Source organism: Portunus trituberculatus, chromosome 37 (assembly GCF_017591435.1).
Source record: "Portunus trituberculatus isolate SZX2019 chromosome 37, ASM1759143v1, whole genome shotgun sequence".
Taxonomy (NCBI): Eukaryota; Metazoa; Arthropoda; class Malacostraca; order Decapoda; family Portunidae; genus Portunus; species Portunus trituberculatus.
Genome location: NC_059291.1, coordinates 25,831,148 through 25,852,226, shown reverse-complemented (window position 1 = coordinate 25,852,226; position 21,079 = coordinate 25,831,148). Strand labels below are relative to the sequence as shown.

Genomic DNA, 21,079 nt, shown 5'->3' with positions numbered 1-21,079 from the left:
AGTCCTCCCAACACACCTCTTTACAATTAAAATCTCCCATCATTATAGTTCGTTCACAGCCACCCAACATTTCTTCCAGACATGTTCCTGTATCACTTATCATTTCTTCATATTCCTGTACTGACCATGCATTTGTCTTAGGTGGTACGTACACCACTATGTAGTGCCTCTTTTTCCTTCATTAGTTTCTGCTCTGATCTTTAGCACTTCTGCCTTTCCCATACCTTTTTCACTTGATCCACCTTTATATCTTTTTTAACCAGCAACATCACTCCTCCTCCCATCTTACCTACTCTATTTCTTTTCCAAACATTATATTTCCCTTCTCCAACCATCATCAGGTCTTCTCCCTCTCTCAGTTTTGTTTCAGTAAGACCCACAATATCTGGGTTCTTGTCCCTCAAGTAATCGTTGAGTTCTAAAATCCCCGATATCACTCCATTTATGTTGGAATACATTACATTTCGCTCATATGTAAGTTTCTTTAGTCCTTTCTTGCTGTACTTTTCTGGGTTATGAACCACTTCCTCAGTCTCATATCCAAGATTCTCCAGAAAAACTCTTTCTTCTCTTCTTCTGTCCTCTCTTCATTTTTTTCAAAGCCTCCTTTCTCAACTCATTTAACATTTCTCTTTCCTTTTCACCGAGATCTCTTCTCAACCAAATCTTCCTTGTTGTTTCCTGCTGGGCTAGCCTCCATGACTTCTCCACCAATTCATCTACATCCTTTTGTGACTTAAGTTTGATTCTTATTGGCCTCATACCTTCTCTTGTGAACTTTCCAATTCTATGGAAGTCCTCTATTTCTTGTACTAGGTCTTTTCCCTCCTCCTGCACCACATTAATGATATTATTTATCACCTTTTTTATGTTTTTCTCTCTCTCCATTTTACTCGGTGTCTTATCCTCCTCCACACCAAATATCACCACACATCTCTTTTTGTCTACAGTTTCCCTCACCAATGTCTCATTTGACTTAATAACCTTCACCACTAACCTGTGTGTGTGTGTGTGTGTGTGTGTGTGTGTGTGTGTGTGTGTGTGTGTGTGTGTGTGTGTGTGTGTGTGTGTGTGTGTGTGTGTGTGTGTGTGTGTGTGTGTGTGTGTGTGTGTGTGTGTGTGTGTGTGTGTGTGTGTGTGTGTGTGTGTGTGTGTGTGTGTGTGTGTGTGTGTGTGTATATATATATATATATATGTATATATATATATATATATATATATATATATATATATATATATATATATATATATATATATATATATATATATATATATATATATATATATATATATATATATATATATATATATATATATATATATATATATATATATATATATATATATATATATATATATATGTGTGTGTGTGTGTGTGTGTGTGTGTGTGTGTGTGTGTGTGTGTGTGTGTGTGTGTGTGTGTGTGTGTGTGTGTGTGTGTGTGTGTGTGTCCCAGCCAATGCATCACACCCACATGCATGGTAATAAAAATCTTAGATAGGGCCATTTAAAATTCACAACAGATAAAAAGATGCACCACCATTCAATGTTTCTGAAGCAGCAGTTACTCCAACAATATTGACTTAGATTTTGTGCATTTTGAGAATTTATTCATATTTTTTATGGCAGACTTTTACCTAATAATGAATATTCTTATTCTATTTAAGTTGGATATTCATCACTGAAGTAATTATTCTGGCAGAAATTTTGATGGAGAAATCTTTGTAGATGGAATTGACCTCAAAGAAATTTACACAGAATCAGTCAACACAACATACTGTTGTGACAAACAGGTGTTCCTCTTGTATGAATACCTGGGCCGGCCTTTTCTTTGTTTGACTTACCATTGGGTTAGAGTCTGAGAGGAGCTCTTTCAGTTGGTCAAGGAAGCCTTGGTCCTCCACCATGGAAGCATTGATGTCATGCAGCTTAGCCACACAGATGGCTGCTGTCTTCCTCACATATGGATCCTCATCTTTGAGACACTTACGCAGGGGCTCACACAGGTACTCAGTGATCTTGTCCACACGAATACACCCCATCGTGCGCACGGCCAGGGCACGGATCAAAGGATTAGGATCCTCACAGTCCTAGGGTACAAAGAAAATCAAATAAAATGAAGCAAATGAAGATGTGGCATTGTATTAGTGAGTTGAAAGTTTCATAGAAACTAATTAAGTCTCGGCTGACAGCGTGCTGTTGTAATAATCAACAAAATTATCTATAATACTTGTAATTAAAGTATTAATTAAAGATCAGTGAACAATACTGGTATAAACATGACTCAATCCTAGACATCTACAAAGTATACCTGTGTAGTCTGCCCATATCAAGCAACAACATGTTTGAGCAATCCTGATTCAGTCACCTCTTGACTGATATAATAGATGGACATTTAATTTTTTGTCTCTATTTCCCACATCTCAGTTCCCTGCCTGTCTCAAGTGTTCAAAACTACTTTTGCTTTGAACATAAGCAAGAATGAGATACTGTCTTTCAAAATTAGTATGAAGACCACTGGTGTGCATCACGTGAGGATGAAAAAGATTAGAACATTGTTTGCTAAGTAGTAGTCTGTATGAAATGTGAAATGATCCAGGATGCAAATATATATATATATATATATATATATATATATATATATATATATATATATATATATATATATATATATATATATATATATATATATATATATATATATATATATATATATATATATATATATATATATATATATATATATATATATATATATATATATATATATATATATATACAGGCAATCCCCGCTTAACGAAGGTTCACACAATGAAATTTTGCTATAACGAAGGTTTCATTTTACTACCATCTGCTTGTTTAACAAACACCAAACTCGCTTTAACAAAATTTTATCCAGATAATTTTTTCCAAGTTTGAGAGCCCCGCCGTATCACGGAAGCTGACAGGCTTTTGAATACAGCAGCGCCTCTCGTGGACAAAATGTGCACCACTCACTACCCCTAGTTCAAAACAATAAGTGTCAGCAGCACCTCGTCTTCCCTTGCTCTACATGCCACCAAAACGCCCTGCAATGTCGCCTAGCGTTGCTAAGAAGACCAGGAAGTCTCTTACTCTCGAAGTGAAGCTGGATATTGTTCACAGACACGAGAGGTGAGAAAACTAATAGCATTGCTTCCCACCATGGCTTGACTCCATCTACTGTCTACCACTTTCAAGTCAGCAGACTTTTTTAACCCCTTCAATACGATGACGCCTATGTAGGCGTCATGAAGCCCCAGTAGCATATACAGTGACGCCTACGTAGACGTCATATTTCTTTTCTGAGCTTTCTTCAGTTCAGTTGTCCAGTATGGTGTGTTGGATACCAACTACACACGCCGTATGCTGTCTTTGAAATCCTAGTGCTCCTCCCACCATCCTTATCTCCACCAATCACTAAAGATAAGCTACATGCATCCCGCCTTGTGTCTAAAATTACCCAATGGCATAGACTGTTCCCATTCTCTCTCTCTCTCTCTCTCTCCATCTCTCTCTCTCTCTCTCTCCTCTCTCTCTCCCCCTCCCTCCCCTCTCCCTCTCGAAGATAAGTTACATGCGTCCTGCCTTGTAACATTCGTGAAAACACACACACACACACACACACACACACACACACACACACACACACACACACACACACATACACACACCTGATGATGTTTCCAACATCATCAGGTCAGCCTCATACAAAATCTATTTACTGCGCTGACTCAGGTCCCTGGGAGCACCGGCAGATGAGCTGAGGGGAGTGTACCTCACCTTTATACTCCCTAAGCTCATGTACGCCGCCCCAGCGTGGTCCTCCTCCCTGAACCTCACACAACGACAACAGCTGGAGAGGGTTCAGAGGAGGGCATTCAGGGTCATCCTTGGGCCTGCCTACAGGTCCTACGAGGACGCCCTGACCTGCCTGAGTCTGCCGAGGCTGGCCACAAGACACCAAGAAGCCTTGGAAAAATTTGGGGAAGGACTGCTGCGTCATCCACGTCTCCGCCACCTGTTACCCCCCGACGTGCCTCCCCCTGCTCGCGCCACCCGACACCAGAATCGCGTGGCGCCCTTAAGAGCACCGCGCACTGATCGGTACCGACTTAGCACGGTGCCCACTATTGTGCGAGCCTTAAATAAATAAGTAAATTAATAAGTGAATTCTAGGTTAAGTTAGACCCATAATTAGGTTAAGCATTTCAGTTAATTATTTTTAATGTCCCCCCCGCCCCTGTACATTTTCAGTGTAATTTTACATTGCCAAATTAATAAACCGTATATTATTATTATTATTATTATTATTACACACACACACACACACACACACACACACACACACACACACACACACACACACACACACACACATACACACACACAAATACAAAAACAACAAATTTTCTAATTCTCTCTCTCTCTCTCCTTCGTTTCCCTCTCCCTTCCCAAACTCCCCCTCTTCCTCTCGAAAGATAAGCTACATGCGTCCCGCTTGTGTCTAAAATATTAGCAAATGTCTCTCTCTCTCTCTCTCTCTCTCTCTCTCTCTCTCTCTCTTTTTCTCCGAAGAGAGAAGCGTCCACTTTCCTCTTCGAAGGCGATATAGTGACTAAAAAATAGCAGCATAATACACAAAGACGACAAGTATGACAAGCTTGCACGAGTTTCCCGCGCTCAGGCGCGTGGCACTACCACCCGTATATCATACAGGCGGGCTTTTTTAACATCCGGCGCGAAGGGGTTAAGAAGGCTGGTGAGATCATATCTTCCTTGCAAGCTAAAAGAACCACCTGAACTCGTGACTCTGCAATGGATAAAATGGAAAGCCTTGTGGAAATGTGGTACATAAGTTTTGTATGTGGTACAATGATGCGCCCTTTGTTTACATTCCACAGGTTGCCAGCTAGCGTATTTCCCGCTCCACTCTCCACTCTTCATAAATTTAAGATCATCAACATTATAAAGTTACTTACATACATACATTAGTGTACATTATAATGACTTAGTCTTAAATTAAATTGCTTAAATGTTTAACTTCATAATTTTTACTTTCATTAAACCTTTTACTGTACTATGATACACTCTCGCTTTGTTTACTCTCAATGGAAGCTCAAGTCAGGGGTTAAACTTGTTATAATTGGTTCACTTACATTTCAAAGCATATTATCGAGTTTTCAACCAATCATTGGTTATGGTCATTCAAGTAAGTAAAAGGTTATATTGTTATATTGTTATATTATTTACAAATATGTAGGAATATGAAACACAAGCTTGTTTTTGTTGTTGATTAGAGCCGCGAACGCGAAGGACTGCAGGTTGCCGAGAGGGGTGGACGCCTGAGGCCACCAGGAGGGTGGGCAGGTCGAATGTTGTGACGCCCAGGGCGGACAGCTGGGAGCGTAGTGCAGTGCAGTGGGAGTAGAAACGTGGGCAGCGGAGCAGGAAATGCAATAGGAAAGGGCAATAGGGATCAGCAGACAGGCGCAGACGGTGCAAGTGAGCTGCAAGTGTTGTGTGGCCCAGGCAAAGGCTCCGGAGTTGTTATTGTTGTGATGGTGGGTACGCGAGCCCTCAAGGTCGACAACCTCCCATTGTCATGGTAACGGGCTTTTCTTAGCATCACTGCTGTCACTAAGGAGCTTTCTCTTTGGTGCCATTGAGCAAGATACTAAGAACTTGAGTCAGTAAACACTCTTGAGTCAGTAACACTCTTGCCAGGGGCGACAGTGTGGTGGAACTGAGGCAGGGTGTTATTGTATTCAAGCGTGAGGCGGGCGGTGTGACAGGTAACCACTAGTGACGCCTGGCGGCCAACAATAACAATAAATCCTGCACTTTACGACTTATAAATTTTCATTTTTCTAAATCTTAAATTGCCTTATAGTGAACTGACGTAACTACGAGTTTGACGTAACTCGAGACTGACGTAACCCGAGACCTTACTGTATACAGTGGAAACTCAATACTCGAACTTTGCAGAATAGTTTGCATGAATCACCTATGGCAATAATGCATATTAGGAGAGCTTATTTTCTAGTACTATTACTATTCCATCATACATATATGATAACAACACTTAGTAGGTTAGTAGGAAATACATGTGAAAATGCACAAAAAAAATTATAACTAAACAAACAAACCAGTGATCAGTTGTGTACCAAATCTGGGTTCCAATGTCTTGGCAATCTCATTTGAGTCATTTCACATTCATTCTAGGAATTATCATCCTTCTTGCAGAAACATACCCTACAGTGCAACATTTCTTTTATTAATAGAAAGTAACAATACTTTGATGATAGTAAGCAGAAATATAATAACAATGATTTTGCTGGTTTTAAAGAGAAGTAAAATATGATTTTACATTTCCTGTATTTTAAAACTTTCTACAAGTTTTTCATATTTGGAAAGGTATTACTATGTGTTTAGAATTTCTCATACTTTAACAAATTTTACTTACAAATACTTTATTCAGCATTACTCTCTCTATAACAGTCTGACTTTAATGCAATAAATTAATAAAAGTCTCTCAAAGCAGAAATTCAGAGATCCTTTGTTAAAGATATAGTGTATTCACAAAAAATCTACACTACTGAAACTTCTTAATGGAAAAAAAAACGAAAAAATCCATAAGGCCTAAAACATAAACTTCAAAATTATGTAAATGCATAGAATTTCAGGGGTTATCACTATTTGCTTTTAATTCAAATGAATAATTTTTTTCTGCCATTCAGATGATAGTATTTTACTGCAACAGGCAAGAGAGATGGAGTAATAAGTACGTATTGACCAAAAACATAGCAATACACAAAACACATCATAATTTCTTTAAACACTTTATGTAGTTAGAGAAAGGGCAAAATGACCTTCATGTCCCAGTATTCTTGCATCTTCCACATACCTTAACAAAAGTGTTAACAGCCATAATTGCCATGTCAGGCTGGGATTTAGCATAATTCATGAGGTAAAGGTACACCAATTTCTTCAGCTCCAAGTTGTCGGTCTGCATGCAGTTGACTACATCTGGGAACAGAGCCGACACATCCTTCCCTGCACAGGATAAATGTAATATGAAGCCATTGCAATACTATTTTTAAAACATCAAAGCCTCATTACAGTTAATATATCAATAAAATAAAAATACACAGGATTACACTGCAATGCAAATATGTAAATATGCACCAATAATCTTCCTCTGTCACGTGTGTTTTCTGTCAACCTGGAAATTAAGGTAATGGAGAATAAACATGAACTTTATCCAATGTCAACACTAGAGAATCTGCAGGTAAGATCCTGTAACTAATGCCTCACTGCATAATAATAGAGGAATGTTCAACACTGGAGCAATGACACCCATGCACTATCACCTCGGCTGATAGCGCTGCCACTTTTTGTGTGTTGATGCCCTGCGTCCCTGCCTGAACCACGTGTCCATCTTGAGGTGAGTAAGGTGTTGAGAGCCAAAAACAAAATGATTGAGAGGGGAAGTAAGGCGAGAAAAGCCTTTTTATTTTATGTTCGCACTTTTTTTACTGTGATTATATGATAAACAAAACTTTATCTTATTGTATTTAATTCTTTATGTTGTTAGAGGAGTGGCAGAGGAGTACAAGAGAAATGAGGCTAGAAAAAAATATTATTAGGTAAATATATCAAAGCTTTATTTGTTTGCGTTTGTCTTACTTGATTTACAGTTACACATTATGTTTTCCATTTCTTATATTGTTACTGATCCGATTAAGCAGTTATCCTTATACCTTACTGTACATAGGTTCGCATAGCCTCAAGCAGCCTGCTGTAGACTAGTGGGAGGTGGAATTGGCTTTCTCAAAAATTTTGCAGCCTATGCTTAGTTGAAGTGAGTGATTTTTGTGTCAAATAATTTTCATACAAGAGAATAAAATAATCTACCATCACTTTATGCTGCAAATCATGTTATTTAGCAAACTTCCTAAACCAAACTTAATTAAACCTGTAAATATGACAGCGTCTAAAAGAAGCTACCGGTAGTCTATTTTTAAGAAACGGTGACAATATTATCATTAATCTGAGACACATACTATCATGTGGACTTCAAAATAGTCACCATGGAGAGTTCTAGCCAGTGAAACACAACACAAAAGTACAGGTTAGTACTAATTATAAACAAATATGTATTGAAAAAATTCATATTTATTACATTACTATAAATGCAAAAATCTTACTTTTTTTTAGTTTTTTTAAATTTATACCATGTTGGCTTTTCATGGGAATTTCTGGGCTAAACGAGATACTTTTTGGGGTACCTCCTATCTTAAAGCCCACCCGCTAGGAAATCCTTGCCCCAAGTAAGGAAGCCCAACCTACAATCAGACTGTGCACAGGATTTGAACCCATACGCTTGGAGAACCCTTGGACCCCAATGCACACATGGTTCCACTGTACCACGGCGGCCCCCAACTTGTCATGTCGTGTTTATCCATTAGAACAGTTTGATGGAACAAACCCTGCAGCCTCACCAAGAATGAAGTGATTGAGTGGGAAGTTAGGCAGCATAAGAATAAAATAATTCTTGCCGAAAAAAAAATAAAAAAGAAAATAGGATAGTAATGATAGGAGAGTAATGATGCTGATGATAGTATGATAGTAAACACTACTAAAGATACATAGAGTCCTGAAGATTATAATCAGTTATTTGTAGACAGGCAGAGAAGTGTGTGTGTGTGTGTGTGTGTGTGTGTGTGTGTGTGTGTGTGTGTGTGTGTGTGTGTGTGTGTGTGTGTGTGTGTGTTTACCTAGTTGTATGTTACAGGGTTCAAGCAGGGCTCATGGCTCATAGTGACCTGTCTCCATATCTACATTTATCTAACTTTTTAAATTTGTGCACACCTTCTGCTGTTACAATCTCTTCACTTAATCCATTCCAGATGTCTACTGTCCTATGTGGAAAACTGAGCTTCTTGATATTCCTATGACACTGACTTTTCATGATTTTCTTGGAATGTCCTCTTGTTTGTCTGTTTCCCTGATCCATCAGTGTTACCAGGTCTTGTCTATCTATCTTCTCCATAAGGTTTACTAACTTATACATCATTATTAGGTCTCCTCTTTCCTGTCTATCCTTCAAAGTTGGTTGCTCCATCTCCTTCAATCTTTCTTCATAGGGAAGATCTTTTATTTCAGGGACCATCCTGAACTTTTCAAGTTAAAACCCATTATTTATGTTTCTGTCTCCCCTACTAATCCTAACAACTTTGTTCATGTCCCATTTGTTAAAACTCTTATGCCACTTAAATACCTCTATCAGGTCTCCTCTAAACCTATAGCTCTCTAAGGAATGCAGATTGAGTTTCTTTAGTCTCGTTTCCTAGGAAATATCCCTCATCCCCTGTATCTTTTTAGTCATCCTCCTTTGCACTGACTCCAATAGAGCTATATCCTTTCCATATTGTGGGGACCAGAACTGTACTGCATAGTTAAGATGTGGCCTGACCAGCGCTAAATAGAATTTTAGAATTATTTCGGGGCTTCTGTTTTTCACATTCCTAAAAATGAATCTTAGTAGCCCATTCACCTTATTTCTAGCCTTTCTGGTCTTTATGCAAGTGTTTCACCTCTACTAACACCTCTGCTCTTTCTCATGTTTTCCTTTCACCCATCAAATGACCTTTCTCTCCAAATACCAACTTTAATGAATTCTGTGGACATATACTATTTACTTTTAAAAAACTCATCATCTCAATAAGGCCATACTACCTCAATGTGTTCTTCACCAATTTCTCCATTTTACAACTCATATCCCTTGCTCAGGAATCTACTAATAACACATTTCTCATATACATTTTGTTCTCACCTATTCCATCTTGTTACTCCACATACTACTCTTATATGCCAAAATCTCACAACCCTCTCTCCCATTTCCTCTGTCCATCTCACTATGTTTGCTTAATACTGTCCTGAAATACTCAAACTCAATTACTTCCCCCATGCTCTCTCTCTCTCCCTACAACCACCTCACATGCTACCTTTAGCTGCCACACTTGATCTATAAAGTACTGTATTCTAAAGTCACACAATTTCCTTCTCAAAAACTACAATTATAAATTTTTCAAGCATTCTCCCTTAGTTTTTGTCTCATATGCACTATGGAAATGATCGAATACTCTCAGGTTTGTAAGTTTCCTTTCATTCTCTACTAACTAATAAAGCAATGCTATCTGCAAATGAATATGCTACTGCAGTTTAGCTATGCCACTCCATTCCTTTTCAGCTTTCCACCAACCTTTCCTACATCAATCTAATCTTCCTTACATATACATTGCCATCAATAAAAATATTAAAAATCAGTAGACATCAGACATCCCTGTCTTAATCCTGTTCATATAGCAAAACTCTCCCTCCTCACTCACTTGAATCCTTCTATCCATATGACAAGCCTTAATTCTTCCTTACAATTGTCATCCAACAATGTAACAAACTGGCAATTTTTTGGTGTTCAGCAGCTGGTTTAATTCAGGAGTACTTTTTCTGTTGTTATTTTACTATGGTATTTCCTTATAGTTACTTGAGTTTATATGACTAAAATCATTACATAGAGGAAAATGTAGGTCTTTCATTTTTTATATATTTGAATACATCACAAAACCTTAACACACATTTCTCTTCATCTCTGCAGAGGTTAATGCTTCAAAAAGAAAGGGTACAGCTAATTTTGTTCAGTTTTCTTTATGAGCAAAAAGAAAATTGTGGCTAAAACCAAAATATCCTGAGGGTGCTGCACTGCCAAAGCCTGAACATAGTGTGTCTTTAGAGTAAAAATAACTTGTCAGAATGGCCACTGTCCATTAGCCAGGTCTCTGTTAGGCTTCTGTAATGACAAAAACATCTATGCAGAATGAATTGGTTGGCAACAGACAATCTCATTATCAGACTTTGATTTCTAAGTTAGAAAATAAACTCATTTGCAAGGCTTCATATTATGTTCATGGTTTTTTGTAGTCTACTTCCTAGCCTACAAGGAAAGAATATATCATCCTAACTTTGAGTTATCAATTGAGTAACAGAAGTAATTTTTGTCCACGGGATAGATAGTATAAAAAAAATTAATAAAAAAAAAAAAAAAAAGCTTGGTTATAACCTTAATTTTACTATTAAGGCATTTATGCTGTATGTGGTAACCTGACACAGTCAAAGAAGAAAGAAGAAATAAGAGGGAAGAAACAAGAAGAGAGAATAGAAGGAGAAAAGCAGAAGCATGAAGGAGGAAGAGAAAAAATAGAGAAAAGTAGAAAAACATTGTACCATGTAGTAGAATTTTTGGTAGGGGCTTGAGTGTAACAGTAATAAACTGACGGTCTGCCCAAAGGTCTACCCATGACCAGACTCAAACATAACATGTAAACATAGAAATGAGGGAGTTGACAGAAATATATGAGGTGGCGGTTGAAAGGAATTCAGTGGAGGCACACATGGTCCCGACCTGTGGGAACGCAGGTCACCGCAAGCAAGGGGACACTTTGGTTAGTGCCATACCTTACCTCAGATACCAGGATTAGGTGAAATATAGTGTGACGCCTAGGGGGCGTGTCTATGTAGAATGTATTTTTAGGGATTGGGTCAAAATATAGCTTGCCACGCCTAAAGGGTGTGTTTGGGTAACTTATATTACTGTGGATTGGGTCAAGATATAACTGCCCAAGCCTAAGGGTGTGTCTGGGTGACTTGTGTTACTGAGGATTGGGTCAAGATGCATTGCCACACCTAGAGGGTTTGAAAATAACATGTGTATTACTGAGGATTGGTTTAAAAAGTACATTGCCCCACCTGTGGGGTGTGACTTAGGTGAGATGTGCATTTCTGCTTGGAAAATATGGACACTAACAATCTAGGAGTATAAAATAAGATGTAACTGAGGGAGAAAAAAAGCCTTTTTTTTGGGAGTCAAGAAAAGAAAGCTGGAGGGAGATCGCAGGCTCCTGACTGGAGAGACGTCAGAGGCGACATGGAGAACTCTTGTATTAGTAAATGAAGATTAAACAGTTGGTGATGCAGTCTTAGTTAATTATCACTTCATGGAGTAGAGGAGGAAATAATATTTTTGGATGTTATATTTGTAGGATGTTTAGAATTAAGATTTGTGGTGATTTGATATGTTGTGTGATATGGATTTGGAATATGTTGAGTGAGTTTGATTTTGAATTTTGATGCTTGGATTTTGATGAGAAACTTTTGAGAATGGTGTCACTTATATGGAAGGAGAATTTGTTACTTGCTGAAGTAATTACTGATGAATATTGTGTAAGTAGTTTTAATGTAATTGAATGTCGAAAATTTAGCAGTGTATAATATATTGCCTTAAGGTTATTATTATCTCTCACAATCGTGTTATTGCAACTTGCAAGAGAGTGCAAGAAGACACGAAATGTAGATATGTGTTTAGAAATACTTAAGCTATTCTAATATATCAGCATGGGACAGTATCCAAATGTGAGAATATCCAAAAATATATGATATCCAGTTCATCAATTTTTCTGTGAAATATTACTATATATATATATGGTGAATCTAGCAACTCCATATTTGACTGCAAAAATATATCTATCTTTCCCAAGTCCCATTTGTTCCTCATAATTCTTCCTTTCAGTCACTCCACTCCAAGTTAAGAATCTCCAATGTATTAGTTTTTCTTGGCACACTAAGAAAATATCCCCCTCCTTCAACTATTACACTCATAATCTATAAAATTTAAGAGTTCAATTCCAACAACCTTTATCTTTATAAAGATAGAGTACAACAGCTGCTTGTCTATGCAATTAAAACACTTCTTACCATGTTAGCTCACATATCAGAAGCATACAATCTATTACACCCCTACTTCAATTGCATACTTAACTAAACATTTCTGTAGTTACTCCATCAAAACCTGCAATTTGGTACACTTTAGCCAAATTATTGTTGGTGCTATCTCCTCCAAACCTATCTCTTTCTACATAGCATAAACACTCACTCACTCTTCATTCTTCCATAGCTACTCACTCTGGACACAGACAAAGAGATATAATTTTTTTTTAATCAACTCAACAGCAACAATTTGTCTGCTATATCACATATGTACTGAAGAACTAAAGCAAATGTAACTGAAAGACCAAAGAGCAGCTGTCCTCTTACACAATAGATATTCTATTTTTCATACAGCTAAGAATATTGCTGTTATCATCACAATTAATCCTATATAACACCTCTAAAAGTACAAAAAATAGAAAGGTTAATGCAAAAAACTTGGTGTTTAAGAACATGTGCATCTCCTCTTTAATAACAAATATAATCAGTGAAAATCTTTGTTGTTTGACACAACATAAATCTCACCAATAAGATCAACATGGAGTAGTGTAATTTTTAAGCATTCATTAACAATACTAAGTATTCAAATCCTGATGACAACATTCAAGTTTTCCACTTGAATATACTATCAGAATAACTGGGTAAAATAAAAAAAACTGAGAACACATTATCTTTTTGCCACTCTTGGTCAGCTGCCACTTACCAACTGTCATAGAAGCAATGACCTTCTTTACAGCCTCCTTCTTTTTCTCCTTCTTGTCACTATTGAGCTCAGATTTCAGCTCAAATATCTCCCCCTTCTTGGTGGTGGTGAAGTATTTTGAGTCAGTCATGTTGGAGGATCTTTATCCAATTCAAGCTGAGGAAAAATTGTACCTTCAGAATCTTTAACATAAAATGCATTCAGTATCTACCTAATTCTATTCTAAAGATCTGTTCCACAATGCCTACCAGGTGTTCCATTATCTTCTGGATAATGTCATCTCAACCCAGAGTGGAAACCTTTCACTAGTAAGAAGCCTGACAAACTAAATTGCAGACTTGGTAAATTAATCTTTTACTAAATATTAAGAATATACAATAAAGCACAAGACCAAAAGTTGCAGGAGTTAGGCAGCTAATGGCTACCTAGTAAAGGCTCAATTCATTCTTAAAGCTAGTCCAGGATTTACTGGCCAAGCACTTAATTCCTCAGGTTAGTTGGGTTCGTTTATCTCCAGGCATTATTTCTGACAGTACTACCTGGCTGTTAGCTAACCTGAAGATGCTACTGAAAGTGACCTAACTGGAGGATATGTATGGTTCATCACATTATACATTATAATTGTGAGTGTTATCTCTTTTATCTGTAGTATAATGTGAAGAAGTTTTTTTATAAAAAAAAAAGATAAGAAGAAAATTTTTACTATTTTTTTTCCATAAAATCCAATGAGAATTTATGAAAAGTGTGTTAATACTCATTGAGTCATAGACAAATAAATAAAATAATGAATTATGCTTACGATATTTATAAGATTCAACTGCCTTGATATTTTCAGAGTTATGGGCAAATAGACACCTAGTGGAAAGAGATGCACATGTACAGGACAGCCTATTAAGACAAGTGTACATGCCAACAGCAAAACAATACCTTCTGAGGAGACAGGTGGTTGGGGAGGGAGGGGAAATTAAAAAGTAAATATATTATGAAAAAAAAGGGTAGATCCACTCACAAGAGATGACAATAACAAAACAACACTCGCCAGAACTGCAGCTACCGCTGCTGCCACCATCAAAGTATTTTCAGATTTTTTATGTGACTTAATTGATTTCTGACCTCTTTTGTAACACACATTAGTACTTAATTTAATGCTCCCCCACCCGAAAACCCTGACTTCCCAATCTCGCAAGATCATTGGGAATGAGAGGTAGGCTTAAGTTGGAGTTGAAAAAAGTCATAACTTGAAAATATTTACTTGGGATGGAAATTATATACATATCATCGAAATTATATACATATCATCAAGTAATTCACTACATTTCTAACTAGACAAACTTAAGCCACGTCAGATTCCATGGTTGGATGACACTACTGGAAATTGACAAAAAAAAAAAAAAAAAAAGGTTTCGTCAGTAATTCCAGAAAATAGTGAAATATAGTATTCCACACTACCAATGAGTTATACAAGTGTTCCCTATAGAAATTACCGCTCAATTTTATAATTTCCGCTCTATAATATCGTGTAAATACACTTACATGACATTACGAAGATTCCTGCCAAGGGATTGCAACATACACATCTCCTTACGTGTCCTCAATGCACTCACCTCATTTCTCTTTACATCACGATAAATACAAAGAATTAACAGAAATTCAGCACCACAATTAAATACAGCCATTTACCACCAAAACGTCAGAAGGTCCCAAGTAGTCTACCAATCAGCCAGCCACAACACACCACCATGACAGTTCCGCCCACATCGATTCCTTCCCTCCTGTTTCCCACCCACTGCTACCCCTCGTCCTCGTCCTGGCAGCCACGCCCACACCCCCACCGCTAGTCCAGCACCCATGGGAGCCCTTTCATCATAGCTGGTTTATTATGTTACCTAGGGAGGTGAAGAAGAGATAACCGTGGCCAGCTGAGAGATGCCGCCCCTTGCCGAGTCGGGGAGTCGCTTCACAATCTCGGTTTCGGCTGGGCTCAACCAACATTCTCTTTTCTCCTGATTTCTTTATCATTCTATCACTTTTTTTTTTATCTAATAAAATTATAATATAAAGATTTATGTTTTATATTCTAGTAAATCCATTCCTACCATTTTCCAATATCAATCGGTAATTTAATCTATGGGCCTATTCATATTGTTTTATTATGCTTATAGTTAGTATTTATTTTATTTCGGTTAATTATGATCAATAATAAAAAAAAAATGTCATCATAACATCGCGGTCATTTGGCTGTGGAGCCGAAGGACCCCGAATGGCACAGTTTGGTTCCTCTTTCATCCAGAGAACTGTATGTTCTGCATAATGGGAGTTGAAGGGTAAGTAACTGTTCATTTCGAGTATTGTTGTGTACTAGTACATGGAAGCTACATTTTATTGAAAACAGATGTAATGCTCCGCATTCAAATTGACAGGCCTATAAATATAGAATATCAGGCAGTTTTAGTAGTCTTAAAGCGGGTTCACACGTGCCAATTTGCGACTGTTATTTTACGTACGTACAGTTTCCAACTCATCCCTTCTAGTCGGAAAGTGTCGACGTAGCGCTTAAGCATCGACTAATTGGCGCCTTAACGGGAAGTGAATGTAAACAAACAGATACCCGCCAAGATGTCTTACTCCAGTGACGATGCTGAAGCTGTGGTTGCTTTTCTTATGGCGTACCGGAAGAGTCAACAGAAAATAAAATGCCTGCATGTGGATACGTCCCTGGCTAAGTAGAAGGAAAGAAAAAGAGTGTCTACCACACTCTAGATTAGCCTATATTTCTCATAAGAAAACTATTAATCTTAAGAAGACTATGTACAATTGTGATTAAATCAAATCATGACAAGTCTTCAATCCTCACCTCCAACATCACCCTGCATTGAGGGAAACACTTCTTGTAGCGTGGCAGCTACATCCTCGAACGACGATTTGCGCAAGCTTTTTTTTTTTTTTTTTTTTAACTGTATAATTCGTTTTTGGGGTCCCAGATGTGTTTTTTTTTCCATCACCAACTCTAACATCTCTACATCTGCATGGAGACAACATTCTAAAAAAAATTTCCGTGACGTCACAACGTGAATAAAATCACAAATCGATCAATATGTTGGTCTTGTTTTGCGACTGCTTTCTCCAGTCACTGGGCACCGATTTTGAGTCGGAAACTTTACCTACCTGCATAAAATTTCAGTCGCAAATTGGCAAGTGAGAACCCGCCTTAACTCTTGAGCCAGTTGTATGCTGTTCCCCGAGCCCTATAAACTTCATTTTTTTCTATTAGAATTGTATGAGAAATGGTGTCAAATGCTTTGTTGAAATAAAAAAAAAAAGTAATTAAGTATTTCTTGTTTTGAATGGCGCCATGAATGTATTAGAAAGCTTATATATCGCTTATTTTGTGCTGTAATAGGGTGTAAATCCAAACTGATATTCTGAAATAAGGGAGTTTTCTGTAAGGTGAAATGATATGGCCGCATTTTTTTCTGTTGTTGTTATTATTTTGTAAATACTTTGTCGTCTATCGGGAAAGTTACTTTGAGTTTTTTTTTATCATCTTTATTTCTTGTGTTGTTGTTGGGTCCATAAAAAAAGAAAGAAAATTGCGTAGGATTAGGTACACTGTCACGAAATGAGGTGGAGGTGAGTGCCAAGGTCACGTGCAGCTGTAGTCTTTTACCTCCTTCACTTTGGAATACCCTGAGGCCCTTGGTTGATTTGTGTGTTGTGCATATAAATCCATCAAGTGAGAAAGCAACTTTACAATTGAAGAAAGAAACAATATCCTTGGAAGAAAGTGGAATACTAACCGTAAGCCATGGAGATATGCTATAGAGCCATGATGGTTGTGGCAATGGTGATTTTTGATGTGTTGCCTCATTACATATGAATGCCAAACATGAGGGAAGGCACTGCCCACCACCACCATACATAATCCTATGTAATATTTAACATGCACATCTGCCAAAAGGTGTGTTCCCACATCTTCCTTGCTCCATTGTCAGCTTCACCCAAGAGTACTGAAGAACAGGCCAAAAGTTTACGGACTTAAAGACTGTAGCTCAGTTCTTTGGTGAGGCATCTGTCAGAGACTGCCTGCAGCAGCCTTCATTTCATGATGCTCAAAATATATTGCATTTTGAAGTGCATAAATGCTTGTACATCTTGTGATATTGTCACATAATAAAAAAAATAATAATGTAACAAATAATGAAATGCAAAATAACTAGACTACAGTATTTAAGACTTTTTGTGTGACTGAGCCAGAGAGACAACCAAATACATATATTAGCAATTAGTTAGGTTTATTTTTTGTTATTAACTGAAGATGAGAAAGGCAATAGTATACACTTATAGACACTTACACTTCAGCCATACTGTATTAAAACGCTGCCTGATGTTTGGCGAGGATGACTCCCAAACCTTGCACGATGGTACAGTATAGAAGGCATGAAATGAAATTTCATTGTCTTTATGAAAAACATTTTTGCAGTCATGACATATTTTTTGGGTACATTTCAACACTTAGATATCTTTGTTTATGCTCTTAAGCAATCATGACAATGTAAATTTAATGATATTATGAGATGTTTCCTAATTATTACTAAGGAAGATGTGGTGAGAAACTCTAGGCAGCATGTCTGGGAGCAGGGCTGGACTAACCATTTAGCAAAATAAGCTCGTGCTTAGGGCATCAAGGGAAGGGGGACACCGCAGAAATTTGTCATAGCCGAATTTTGAATGGTGTCATGAAATATTATCCCCGTATAGAAGGCTTAACCCGTCCAGTACCAAGACACGTTTTCATATTCTTTCTGGTTACAATTTGGTGATTTTTATACAGCTTCATAAACTCAGTGGGAATTAAGATAGTGAAGAATCTGGCCATTAATCTTGTGACCTCCAAAGATCCTTCCTAATGTCAATAAAATCGTGTAATCACACCCAAAACTCGTGGTAAAAATGCGTTCCAGTACTGAAGAAGCGCAGGTCACACGAGCAATCTTAGAGACACAAGCTGCGGTATTGTTTTGTTCCCTCCCTTCTACTCCAAGCCTGCCGAAACTAGTTGGCTACCACTTGTGTGCTGTGCAAGTTTTGAACTTATTTTTCTTGTTGTTGTCTTTGATTTGGCTTTGCATACCCTCCGGTATCAGTGGATCCCAATGGTTAGGAACAACATATATTAAGTGTAGCTGTGCTGTTATGTATGATGCTATAGATCCTAGAGGGTAGTGTGTTGAACCGTGGAGCCGGTCCAAGCTGGAAAACTATTTATTCGTCATTCAGTTCTGACTGTGGTGAATTGAAGTCTTTTTAGTTACGGTACTTTGGTAACTTGATAAAGGATAAATTTGTACAAGGCCACCCTACTCACTCTCAAAGACAATGCCTATTTTTTTCCTGGACAATTTTTGGTGTTTTTGATGGAAATTTTTTTTTTCTTTTTTTCTTCCAAACTCGCCAAAAAGATGGTGGGCCTAACCTTCCACCTAAAATTAGATGGTGTCGGGTACAACCTAAAATAAAGTAACAATTGAAGTTCAATAAACACTTGAGTCAGCTAACAAAGAGAACTAAAAACAAGTTGATAGGGGCATAACAACAGTGTTCAACAGACGCCCAACCCAACAACAATTAAATGACTCAAGGCGAGATGCTATAGGACGCCTAACTTCTGATCTTTCACTTGTTTCTGATTGGGGCAGAGAAAACCTGGTTTTGTTCAATGCCTCAAAAACTCAATTCCTACAACTATCTACTCGACATAACCTTCCAGACAACTATCCTCTCTTCTTCATTAACACTCAACTTCCCCTCTCCTCTACATTAAACACACTCGGTCTATCCTTCACTAAAAATCTAAACTGGAAATTTCACATCTCTACTCTTGCTAAATCAGCTTCCAAGAAGTTAGGTGTCCTGTGGCGTCTTCGTCCATTTTCTCTCCCTCCCAGCTGCTTGCTCTGTACAGGGCCTTATCCGCCCGTGTATGGAGTATGGCTCTCATGTCTGGGGATCCACACACAGCTTTACTAAACAAGGTGGAATCTAAAGCTTTTCGTCTTATCAACTCTTCTCCTCTAACTGACTGTCTTGATTCTTTAAGTCACCGCCGCAATGTTGCATCTTTATCTGTCTTCTACCGCTGTTTTCATGCTATCTGCTCTTCTGAACTTGCTAACTGCATGCCTTCCCCCTCCTGCGGCCTCGCTGCACAAGACTCTCTACTTCTTCTCATCCCTATTCTGTCCATCTTCCTAATGCAAGAGTTAACCAGTATCTTCACTCCTTCATTCCCTACACTGGTAAACTCTGGAACTCTCTACCTGTGTCTGTATTTCCACCTGCCTATGACTTAAACTCTTTCAAAAGAGGAGTGTCAAGACACCTCTTACGTTAACTGGACCCTCCTTTTAGATTTTTTTGTTTTTTCTCTTTCTCCTACTTTCCTCTTAACAGGGCCTGGCAACCAGCGGGATTTTTTTTTCCAACACTTTGTTTTCCCTTGGCCAGTGCCCTTGTAATGTAAAAAAAAAAAAAAAAAATAACCTAAGCTAAGATAGTAGGTACAGACACCACCGATGCTGGCTGCCATCGCCCGCTTAGCCAAAAGTTATTCTTTTAAATCTGTGGTGCCGTTATTATAAATTTGCAGTGTGTACATATATATGAGATTCTAAACCTTTAATGGTTCTCTAAGCTTGGTGAGCTCTTGCCATTGAGACAGGTAAAAATGACCGGTGCACTTGTATCCAGTTAAACAAAAACTGTAAAAACAAGATTCAGTCATGCTGAACTTTATAAAATACTTGTACAGGGTAACATTGAGTGTGCCTTTCCAAATGTAGACAATGGCTTTGGTATATTTTGAACGCAATGGTCGCATATTGTTCAGCTGAATGCTCATTTTCTCTGTTGAAGCAGAGTAAGAATCAGTGTGGCAACCCTGCAGGCAAGCTACAGATAGATATAGATAGATAGATAGATAGATAGATATTTATTGACCACAACGTAATGTTATCTTTACAAAAGTACTCTGAACATATGGTCCATCACAAATGCTTTCCTTTAGAATTCATGAATGTCAAAATTTTATAAAACATAACACACATTTCGTGTAAGACGCCTAAAGCAAATCAAACCATCTTAAACACACACAAATCCCATCGAAAATAGTCCCGTAATATATAGCAAATGGCACACATCAAACGCAGCAAAACACATAAAAACATAAAAAGAAAAACATAATACTCAAGGTTCAAATTACTAATAATATGCAAATAACTGGACGAAACACGTTACACATAAAGCGTATAAAACACATGACAAAATAGATAAGACGCATCTACACACAAAGCGCATAAAATAAACACATACAACAACATATTTGAACATAAAACGTAAAACACGTACGGTAATAAATCATATGAAATATACACTAAGCACATAGTATGCATTAGACAAAATACAAACATACATAAGTATATGACATAAACAGCAAATGAAACACTCCAAGCACACCAAGTACGAACATTCATGAGC

General features: G+C 37.7%; 1 protein-coding gene across 3 annotated transcripts in view; it reads right to left on the bottom strand.

The window, feature by feature from the left end:
* Positions 1–15,524, bottom strand: part of LOC123514032 (AP-1 complex subunit beta-1-like) — a 38,113-nt gene extending 22,589 nt beyond the window's left edge. Inside the window, exons 1-4 of one of the 3 annotated variants that reach the window (XM_045271609.1) lie at positions 15,433–15,524; positions 13,547–13,702; positions 6,926–7,074; positions 1,845–2,090 (exon numbers count right to left, since the gene is read on the bottom strand). In XM_045271609.1, coding sequence (XP_045127544.1) covers positions 1,845–2,090; positions 6,926–7,074; positions 13,547–13,676 — 525 coding nt within the window. In that variant the 5' untranslated portion in view covers positions 13,677–13,702; positions 15,433–15,524. Of the gene's footprint in view, positions 1–1,844; positions 2,091–6,925; positions 7,075–13,546; positions 13,703–15,226; positions 15,344–15,432 lie in introns of those variants that run through there. The other 2 variants (XM_045271611.1, XM_045271610.1) reach the window with 2 other exon arrangements.
* Positions 15,525–21,079: the final 5,555 nt, after the last annotated feature.